This window comes from Anarrhichthys ocellatus, unplaced genomic scaffold (assembly GCF_004355925.1).
Source record: "Anarrhichthys ocellatus isolate YVR2014 unplaced genomic scaffold, GSC_Weel_1.0 scaffold42, whole genome shotgun sequence".
NCBI lineage: Eukaryota > Metazoa > Chordata > Actinopteri > Perciformes > Anarhichadidae > Anarrhichthys > Anarrhichthys ocellatus.
The window spans coordinates 2495712-2506821 of NW_022280072.1; the positions used below are offsets into that span (position 1 = coordinate 2495712).

An 11110-nucleotide genomic window follows, 5' to 3' on the forward strand; every position below is an offset into this window, starting at 1 on the left:
TAATAAATCAAGAGAGAAGTAGAGTCATTTTCTCATAGACTTCTATGATGCTAGATGACTGACCCATCCATACCTCTGAGGGCTTTTCTTTTGGCCACGACTTGACTTTGCCTCTGTTGCGCCGCGACTTCCACGCTCAATCTTCTCGTTTCGATCGTCACAAATATCTTTTGATCCGGGACAAAGTAGTCCCAATCATTTCCAGCCACGGTCTCAGTGATTTTCTCCAGCAGCTCCATGATTTGAGTGCCATCATCTGCATTCTTGTTGTCAATGACGTGATATCTGTTTCCACATTGTTGAACGAGAGACTGCAGCGCCTTTCCCTCCCCTTCGATGTACTCCTCCACGATGTGCGACCCCAGCCAGTCTCCTCTGGTGAAAACCACAATCGTGTGTCTCCACACTTCTTCTCCGAGAAGATCGACGTGTGACATCACTGCGTCTAAGTGTTTGAGGTTGAACGACGCGTCTACGTCGATCACCAGCAGGAAGACGTGAGGCCCAGGGAGGCACAGAAACGGGCTGCGCTTCACTTCCTCCCTCATCGCCTCAGGAGTGTCAACCACAGAGAAGCCTTTCCACCAACCCGGTGTGTCAACAACAGTTATTTCAGTTTCACCCACAAAACCCTGCTGGGCCACCGAGCGGGCCGTTCTTTGCCCATCTTCTTGCTCTTTGATTCCCAAGATGGAGTTCCCCACTGAGGTTTTCCCAACGCTCCGGCTTCCCAAGAGAACCAGGCGGAGTTTTGGGATGGGTTTCATCTTTTCTGTGAGATAAAACAAAGCTTGATTAGTCAATTAGTTCCCTTCTCAACTTCATCAGTTACTGTGTCTGTATAAAATCACATGGTCAAATTAATAAAAACAAAATCCACTTTTTCAGGTAAACAAATAATCTATTGATACATTAACAGCATTTTCAAAAATACTCTTATTCCTAATTTACTAAATGAACATCATGCTGTATTGAAGAAGACTTGAAACTAGAGATTGAGACCATAAACTCATGTTTACAATGTTTACTGAGGTAATAAATCAAGAGAGAAGTAGAGTCATTTTCTCATAGACTTCTATACAACCAGAGGAGTCGCCCCCTGGTGGACGTTAGAGAGAATGCAGGTTTTAAGACGCTTCCACATCGGCTTCACTTAGCATGAACCGGAGGTTGCCGCCTGGCAGTAACATAGAAATTTGAGGATGCGATACATTGAAGTGCACTCGAATCGTAATCGAATCGTGAGGCCAGTAAAGATTCACACCTTTAATATAAACAGCTCATTCTAACGGAAACGTGATTCTCATCGTCAGCTGATTATGCATTTCTGCTAATGCTACGCACTGGCCCTTTTAGTATGATACAGGACGTGTTTGAGTGCATCTGTTGAGACGTTCACCTTGAATACGTGTCTTCATTTGTCGTCTTTGCTCTTCGGACCTCCTCCTTCTCATCTCCGCCCTTTCGACCACTTCTCGCTGCTTCTCTTTGATGGTGTTTAACGTCTGCTGGTCTACCTGGTACCAACTGCCGTCGTTGTGCCGCATCATCTCGTCTATCTTCTGCAGCAGCTGCGTCACCTGATCTGAGTTTCTCTTCTCCTTGTTATTGAACACGTGGTACCTGCATGAAGGCAAATCACTGTGAATATCCGAGAGTGCAAATGAGATCCACGCGTGCGCGTGTGTAGAGGTCCCGCACGTGCTAATCAAACAGCCGCGCACGTATATTACTTTTGCGAGCGTTTTCACATCACTCCGCGCAGAATATCTCTGCTCACGCCAGCATAATTGCGGCCTGCGAGGAGAAAACCATGCTTTGAGCAAAGGGCGTCCCCTAGCGTGCGACTGCTGTCACTGCTTTTCTGCTCCCGTGTAGATTTTCTTTTTGACACTAAGTGGGCGGACCCTGTTACCATTGTATCGCTAGATTTAATTGGTTACAATCCTCGTCTATAGATTGGCTGGATATCACTCCGACACAAACTCTTGGTGGCGGTGTAGAGGTGTTTTTTTTCAATCCACTACTGAACACTAGAAGAAGTCGCGCGCTAGGGGACGCCCCTCACGCTCAAAGCATGGTTTTTCTCTTGCAGGCTTACATTTTGATCGCACTCGCAAAGATATTCTGCGCGGTGCGATGTGAAAACGCTCGCAAAAGTAATCTATGTGCGCGGCTGTTTGATTTGCACGTGCGGGACCTCTACACACGCGCACGCTTGGATCTCATTTGCGCTCTTGGATATTCACAGTGATTTGCCTTCAGAATTCGCCTTCATATACCTGTTCCTGCATCTCACTGTCAACCATTTGAGTGAGTCTCCCTCGCTCTCGATGTGCTGCTCTATTGTCTTCCCCCAGAGGAAGTCCCCGCAGGTGAAGAGCACCATGGTGTATCGCCAAACCCGCTCCCCGAGGAGCTTCATGTGCTCCTCCACGGTCCTCCTGTTGTCCACGGAGAAAGCCGAGTCTATGGGAACGACGAGGAGAAAGACATGTGGGCCGGGCGGACACTTGGACGCGTTGAGTTTAAATCGTCGCTTGTCCCCCTCTGGGATCTCGGTCAGGGAGAGGGAGCTGCTCCATCCTGGAGCGTCGACCACGGTGAGATGGCGGTCCTCCACCGCCCCGTGCCTCACCTCGGTCTGAGCCGTTCTGGTTCGGCCACACTCGAACCTTTCCTTTCTCAGTATGGTGTTGCCGGAGAAGCTTTTGCCAGCCCATCTCCCACCAATCAGGATGAGTCTGACCTCCGACAAGGTGGTGCTCTCTCTCTCTCCTGGAAGACAAATAGTAAATGAACTTGTATAGCGCTTTTTTAGTCTTTCCGACCACTCAAAGCGCTTTCACACTGCACGTCATCACTCCTCCATTTACCCCCATTCATCAATGATGGCAAGGGCTACTATGCTGCCCATCAGGACTAACTAACATTCACACACATTCACACACAGCTACAGGAGTAGGTTTGGGCTGAAGTCTCTTGCCCAGGACACATCGATATACGACTAGTGGAGCCGGGCATCGAACCACCAATCCTCTGATTGAGCCACAGTCGCCCCCAAACAAGAGAAAAAACTTTTTTGGGACCAGAAATAGTGACAGACAGTTTCACCAACATGTCATGTTTTTCAAAAACTTTGTGAAACAGCTTCCTTGGCTTGATGATAATGGATTTTGTTGCGATCAGTTGGCTTTTCATAAAAGGACTACAGCAGATCTCATACTGAGCAGCATAAGAAAAACCACCAAAACTAGGACGACGGCGTTATTACAGGAGCTGCATTAGCTGATGCCTGTGCTGCTTTGCCTGACTGACAGAAGAGGAACGCTCTGGTGAACTCCTGCTGGCTCCTCTGGGACTTTGTGTCATTTTTTGTGTTATTTCTGACTCTATAAATCCGTTTTCATTTGAGAGACGCAGTCTGAAGATTGTACATTGAGACAAAAACATTTTTAGAATGACCCTGAACCAAAACAAATCATTTTGAGGCAAAATGAAAAAGAAGCAACAAGGGGATAAAAAAGAATGACTCGTCACCTCCCTTTGTCACAAAAAAATAAAAATACAAGGAGTGACGAGAGAAAATCGAAAGACTTGTAGGACGCAGTGCAACACAAATACTTGTTCATGTTCAGAGGCTGTTATCTGAACTACATTATAATCAAATACATTTAAAATATTTATTTAGATATATGTAAATACTAGAACTAACTCATCTACACCACAAAGTACAGACTGGTAACTTATTATAGAGCTGAAACGCAGCATCATCAACAATTAAAAAAGGCTACATTTGAATAAATAGCCTTTGTGTATTGGATTGCACAACAACCTAGAGGTGTGTCTATTTGTCTTGTGACTCCGTATTTGCATTAAACTGTTGGGGTGGAGTTTTAAACTTCTAAAGGAAGAGGATTGTTTTGATATCCTGATGGGAATCAAAAGAGTTGTCCATTTTTACTGGCAATCAAGACCGGTCCAACTGGTTTTTGTTGGCACCAGTGTGCAGGTTGCTTTCTTTGATGCCGGTGTTGTTTCTGTAAAAGTGACTCACAGTTCGAGGAGGGAATCAGCCAGAAGGAATTGATACAGTGTGGAAACCATAACCCTGTTTTGTCCTTATAGTAAATAGGTTATAAAGTAGATGAATAAAAGGTTGTTTCCTCGGGACACCATGTGCTTTGAGATCTGAGCTGTAAATGAAAGAAAAACCAGGCTCCCTGAATGCATCCCTAAAGGAGCACAAACCCATGTCGTTAGAAATGTTTTGATCTTAAACGATTTCCACGATCGAGGTGAAGTAAGTATGTTTGACCTCAAAACAGATCTGCACGTTGTACTGATCAAAACATAATCAAAATAATATAAAGAAGAATAACTTTAGAAAAAATCTATTTCTACAACATATCGATTCCTTGTCTCTTATAAAGTACGTATATTATTGCATGTTGAAGCAGGTAAAACTATGCAACTACACATTTATCTTCAAAATGAACTCACCGAGGTTGTTTTCCATTTTTACCCGTCTTCTCTTTTCAAAGCCGAGTTAGAATCAACTGGACAGGACCGAGTGTTTGTCCTCAGCACCAAATATTTTAAGGAAACAGGAATTCAGGCATATTTTGCAGCCGCCGCCACAGCCGAGACTGAAGAAGTGACACAACAAAGCAAATGGCAGAGAGACTCTGACGTTACAGTTGAACCGGTTTCACTAGTGCTTTACATCTGAGAGCCGCAAACACATACTTCTAATAATGATAGTGATCATAAATTTGGATGTCTATTTTTGGACCAAGTATAAAAGGGAGTAAGAAAAAGTAATTGTTGCATTTATGAACAGTGCTGAGCCAAAAACAAGTACAGTCAAAGTTTCCTTTTTGTGTTTTTTTGCAGCAGAGTCATGCAGAGTTTTGTCAACAGCATTCTGTAAGCAAGTCTATTTTTTATAAGATTGAACTAACTGAGTACTAAATACTTCACTATGACTAAAAGTGCTGCATTCAAAACTTGACTTAAAGCCACTACAAGGACCTTTCATTGTATTATTTTGGCGGCCCCGGTTGACAAAAGTGGTAGTGTTTCTGATCACCGAAAGAAACCTTCAGAAAACCTCTCATCTTACTGCAGCAGGGTCTGACAGCCTGCTCCTCTCAGTCCTGGTTCTGGTTCTCCCGTGCCTCCCTTCCCTCTAGCCAGTGCAGCAATATGTCCTGGGTCTCCAGCAGCGTGGTGTCGGCTCCCAGAGAGGAGAAGCTCTGCTCCTGGAGGAGGAGGAGGAGACGCTGCTACCGGTCTCTGCTGGAGGATCTGGGTCTGTCCACGGTGGACCGGTCTCTGCTGGAGGATCTGGGTCTGTCCACGGTGGACCGGTCTCTGCTGGAAGATCTGGGTCTGTCCACGGTGGACCGGTCTCTGCTGGAGTATGAGCTGAAGGAGGTTCTGGTGAACCTGCATGAGTTCATCTGAGGTCACCAGAATCTGACCCGGTGGCTCCGATGACGAGCATTAAGAATAACTCTATAGAAACAGACCATCTTCTCTCTGATGGTCTCTTTACTGATGGAGGTCTGATAGAGGATCAGGACTACACTGAGACTGGTTCAGAGCCATTTAAAAGTTCCTCACTGTAACTTTAAGTAAAATCAGTACTTAAACTAAGTATTAATTGATCAGTTGTTTTATTATTTTATCTGACGTTTCTGGATTTACATCACTGTCCTGTGAGAACCACGTGTCACTAAAAAACAAAGCTTTGTGACGATGCATTTTCCAGCTGATGCAAGAGGCTTTTTAAAGAGTTTATTCAGTTTGAGGGTAAATTTGTTCATCTGAAACCATTAAAGATATGAAACAATTCTGTATCAGTATTTTGTAAAAGTGTGTGATTGTGTGAAGCTTTAAGATTTGTATCATAAGAGAGAACTTTACAAACCAAGGACAGGACATTGACATGAATAAATAAAAATAAAAAGCAACGGGCCAAGAGTGGGTCCTTGCGGAACTCCTCGAAGAAGCTTGACCCTTTTTGGCATGTGACCATCAATAACTACAAATTGTTCTCACGTCGTGTTAGAAACAGCACTGGCTGAACTGCCTCATAGGTTCCTCTTCATTCAGTGTTTCCTGTACGCTTCACATAACAGTGGTCCTTTAAGTTACAGGATACAACTGTCTATCCAACAGACGGGACATCTCCATCCAGGACAGGTCCCACTGCACCTCGGTCACGTCCTGCTTGGTCGCAGGAAGCTCCACTGCTGGAAGGTTCTCTTTGGAAAATGGCCAACACCTACAGGTGCAAAACGTCTGGTACTTTCACACAAATACAATAATCAGTCATGCATTTCCTCAACCGTCTGTTGTGACGTGATCCATGCCAGGAAGTAGAGAGTGAGAGGGTGAAGTGGGCTGGAGGTTTCATAGATACTGACCGGTGGTGACGAAGCAGCCAAACAGTTAGAGGAATGAGGACCAGAGGTACGATTCCACATGAAACAATGATCCATTTCCAGGAGCCTGATGAAGAGAACAAATGATATTTGTTTTAGTCTCACCTGAACCAGGAACTACTTCACTCTTTCTTGGGATTAATAGGTGTTTATGTTATAGTAGAGATTAATAAATGTTTGTTTAACCCTTGTTAAAAGGTGCAATGTGTAAGATCTGGCTATAATTCTGGTTTAAAACATTCAAAAACAATAATCTAACATTATCAAAAGAATGTGACACGGTCACAGTGCTGACCTTATGTTGTAGAGTCTTTTTCTCGCCACTATGGAACTTTATATTTAATCCAATTCACAAACTTTCAAAACGTAAAGTTACTCGGATTGTACAGCCTCCGGTTAGTGGCCCAGTAAAATCACAGATGGCTACCGTAAACTAAAGGCTAGTAGTTGGCCTTTTTTTAATTACTGATGACTGTAAATTTAGATTGTAGTGAAGGTGAAATGCTGCCTGTTAATATATTGTAGCATGTGGCGAGGGATCATACATATTTAAAAAATGAATTACTAGAAAGTGGTACTCTTTGTTTTGAGGTAATAAATCAAGAGAGAAGTCATTTTCTCATAGACTTCTATACAACCAGAGGAGTCGCCCCCTGGTGTACACTAGAGAGAATGCAGGTTTAGGACACTTCTGCATTGACTTTACTTACCTTTACTTTTACTTTACAATCTTACCCGATAATCATTATCATCAAGTATTCTCTCTAAAACTAGTAAATTAATGTACAAACAAAACAAAGTCATGTTACCACTGGTGGAGGCTGCTGTCCCATCTGTTGATGTGAAGTTTAAGCCTAAAAGACAAGAATTGACATCTTTCACTGATCTGCCTATTTTACAAGAAGCACAATGGTGAATATTAATAAAGCCAGACAGCTGACCTGCATCAGGTCTCACTGACAACCAGCTCTCTGGACTCTCCATCTTTCCGTCCTGGGACGCACACTTGTAGAAGCCTTCATCTCGCCGTGTCACATTCTCAATAGTCATGTTTATTACTCCGTCTGAACTGGAGGAGCTGTAAGTGTCGACTTCTGCTCCATTTTTAAAGAAGGTTGTTCTACTGTGATTGCCTGTCCAGTACTGACAATACAAGACCACTTTGTCAAACTCGAATACGGGGGAGGCAGGAGTCTTCAAAATGATGGTCCCATCTGTGGGACAAAGACAGTAGACACTGTTAGCAGACAAACACCTTCACTACAACTCAACACTCATTATTTCGGTTGTTTGAAATGCAGTCACTCACACAACACATTTAAATCCTCAGAGGCAAATTGTGCAGCTTTTGCAGCTGTTAAACTTGCACAAATATTTAAAAAAAGATAAATATGCTGCCAAGCAAATAGCGTCTCGGTGCTCCTGTGCTTTTGTATTTAAATGTGGTAATATTCAGACATTTGGTGCAAAATTGGCCCCGTTTATTGCAAATGGTCGTTATGCTGTTGTGTCATGAAAAATAAATGAATAAAGCTCCCCTACGTGTCATTTTTGAAGATACACAAGAAAAAAAAGGAGAAAGAAATGAATAAACAAATGATTTCTTCACTCTCCCTCCACAAAAAAAGAACAAAATTGCTCTCAGCTGCAAAACGTTATGGCTGTGTGTTTGCGCTGTAGAATAGTTGGCACATTATCTTTTCGAGGATAAGGACCTTGACACGAGGAAGACAGCAGCTGAACGCGATCCGTCGCAGCTTCCTTGTATTCGCTTTCTAAAAGCCACTTTAGGCGCCTTGCAGAATTGTAGTCTTATAATTTTCAATGGCCAGAGTCACCACCAGGTGGCGATATGAACTTCCATCTTCACAGGAAACAACTTAGTTCGGTTTAGGCAACAAAACTACTTTATTAGGTTTAGGAGAAGATCGTAGTTTGGGTTAAAATAACTACGGAAGTGGCGTTACTTAAGTACAGATGTGTGACAAATAAATCAATATTTACTTCTCGTTTCACACAAAGCGTGTCTTTATGGTTCCTTTGCATCATTACGTGGATTTCACACAAACTGATTTTGTTGGATTTAGATGAAGAATTACAGCACATTGATTTTTGTAGGTATAGCTCAATTTGTTGAAAAACATAATTTATATTTAAAATGTATAACCATTTATAACTTTATATCAAAGTAACAAGTGAAAATCATAAGATTAACCTTTTTTTTTTTGAATATAGACTGATGCACTGAGACCAAGACGTTGAAGTGAAAGTGAAAAGTGCGATACGATGCCCCGCTCTCCTGTACTGTTGTGACTATTTACACAAAACAAAAAACAAAACTGTCTCCAACAGCATTCTTTGAGAATCTTCCCCTTTAGACTCACTGCTCACTGTGAGGTTGACGGCGTTGCTCCGGGCCTCGGGGCCCTCGCACCAGTACAGTCCACTGCTCCCGCCGATGGCGGTGAACGTGCATGCGTCCGACTTGTCTGCAGCGACAGCACCCCCTAATGGTGAACAGCGGTCAGTGACGAGGACTCCTCCTGACTTCCTCACTGCACGCTGCTCATCGCTCCACTGCCTCAGCATCCAGCCCGAGGGGCACCGCACAGTGAAACGCTCCCCTCTGTAGAGCTGCCTGCTGCTGGGAGTCAGAGTCAGGAGTGAGGGAGGAGGCAGCTCTGGATGAGACACGTGGACAGAGGGAGAAGAAGCAGACAGTGAGTTGTTTCAAACAGTATATGAGCTGACGAATGGTTCCAACTTGAAGTTCTACCCATTTGTTTGCTAAAGTCATAAACGTACCAGCAGTTTCTGTTTGTCCCGCTGCCTACTAACGGGTCACATGGGACCACAAATCTCTGTAAAATATATTACAATTATCACACAACAACAGCAGTAAATGTTTTTGTTATTGCAACACCTGTCTTTACTGCAGCAACGAGCAATAAGGAGAGATGAAAAGCACCCAGAGCTCTGTCACTAACTCAGCAGCAGCAGCACCGGAGAAGCAGAGATTGTCCGCATACTGTCAAATTCTGCTCAACATATTTCATTGCAAATTATGTAGTTTCACCTGGAACTCAATTTAATTTTCTGACACACACTACACCCAAAATTAATAGTAATTCATATGTTTTAAAATCAGGCAAAAATATCCTATTTAGACATATTTTTGGGGATGGCAATTTAAATCTGTCGCTCGGCTGTCAACTTTGGTCCAGACTGAAATATTTCGACAACTAATGGATGCATTGCCCTTATAGTTTCTACAGTCATTCATGGTCCCAAAACGGTGAGTCACGTCTATGGTTTTAAAGGGGACACATCATGCTCACTTTCAGGTTCACACTTTTATTTTGGTGTTTCTACCAGAACGTGTTTTCATGCTTTAAACAGATTATTTTTCTCATACTGTCTGCCTGAATATACCTGTATTAACCCCCCACCTGAAACGCCTTGTTTTAGCGCCTGTCTCTTTAAGACCCGCTCCAGAAAAGGTAAGCTTATGTTATGACAACGTGAACAAGCAACTTTGGTGAACTTTCAGGAGAATATCTCTTCGGGCGCATGTGTGACCCGTGCACTCTAAACTTTAATATTTTGCAGCCTCATTTGAAATTTAAATAATGAATACCAAACGCAACGCGGTAGACTCACGGACTGTGTGGGCGTCTTCATGCGCACTTTCTATTTTGATTCATGCATGTTTAGCAGTGCAACGTGCAAACATCTGCGTGAAGGTCAATGTTGATCAGCTGGTGTGGCGATTATTTAATACTCGACGATATGAAGGTAAACACAGTGAACGGCGGTTACGACTGTGCACTATAGAGGCTGCAGATTCATCAACATGTTGTGTCCTGCTGCCTCTGCATTTGAAGAACTGAAGCTTTTCATACAATATAAAGCAGCTGCAAGAATCAATCAATATTCATTCATAGATCAACACAAACTGATTAACCCACTTTATTGCTTTAATTATTTTTGATTCCAAGTAATACATAAAGTATTATTAATACTATTTAAAGGAGCAATAAGTAAAACTTTACTACACTTTCTGAGTAACTCAACGACTCCTGGATGAGTTGCCATGAAAATCTGGCACATTCGTGTTCCCGTCATTATGAATCTTAATAACTTTACAGATCACCTCAGTTTTCCATCTAGCGGCATCAATTGAAAGTCGATCCTGGCCGACACAAACCTGTGTGTTGTTGTGTGCATGAGGAGGTCGTAGCTGCTGCTCACCTGACACGCTGAGCACGGCCGGCTGGCTGAGGAGCTCCACAGAGCTGGTGTTGCTCTCCCACCGCTTGGCTTGGCACCAGTACCTGCCCGCGTCCTCCCCTGTCACCGCGGTGATGGAGTAGCTGTCACCCGAGACCCGGTGCCTGGGGTTCGGGGGCGAAGCGGACTGGTGCTTAAACCAGCGGTAGCTCCATGCCGACCCGAGGCTCGACTCCACCGAGCACCGCAGCAACACGCACTCACCGAGGTAGATGTTTGACCCCGGAGGCCACACGCTGATCTTCAGAGTCTCTGCGGGAAGACCAAGACTCCTTTGTGGGCTTTTATTTTTTTAATGCTTGTGTGACAAATATACTGCAAGTGTGTGTGTGTGTGTGTGTGTGTGTGTGTGTGTGTGTGTGTGTGTG

General features: G+C 43.6%; 2 protein-coding genes across 4 annotated transcripts in view; both read right to left on the bottom strand.

The window, feature by feature from the left end:
• LOC116394877 (GTPase IMAP family member 8) overlaps positions 1-5163 on the bottom strand; it is an 8219-nt gene extending 3056 nt beyond the window's left edge. Inside the window, exons 1-5 of the mRNA XM_031868238.1 lie at positions 5126-5163; positions 4504-4649; positions 2283-2778; positions 1400-1623; positions 74-772 (exon numbers count right to left, since the gene is read on the bottom strand). Coding sequence (XP_031724098.1) covers positions 74-772; positions 1400-1623; positions 2283-2778; positions 4504-4519 — 1435 coding nt within the window. The 5' untranslated portion in view covers positions 4520-4649; positions 5126-5163. The remainder of the gene's footprint in view (positions 1-73; positions 773-1399; positions 1624-2282; positions 2779-4503; positions 4650-5125) is intronic.
• Positions 5164-5684: 521 nt separating this feature from the next.
• LOC116394922 (uncharacterized) overlaps positions 5685-11110 on the bottom strand; it is a 9907-nt gene continuing 4481 nt past the window's right edge. For 2 of the 3 annotated variants that reach the window (XM_031868320.1, XM_031868321.1), the window contains 5 exons: positions 10704-10994; positions 8837-9133; positions 7394-7666; positions 7262-7306; positions 6200-6519 (listed from right to left, as the gene is read on the bottom strand). In XM_031868320.1, coding sequence (XP_031724180.1) covers positions 6293-6519; positions 7262-7306; positions 7394-7666; positions 8837-9133; positions 10704-10994 — 1133 coding nt within the window. In that variant the 3' untranslated portion in view covers positions 6200-6292. Of the gene's footprint in view, positions 6520-7261; positions 7307-7393; positions 7667-8836; positions 9134-10703; positions 10995-11110 lie in introns of all 3 variants that reach the window. The other variant, XM_031868322.1, reaches the window with a different exon arrangement.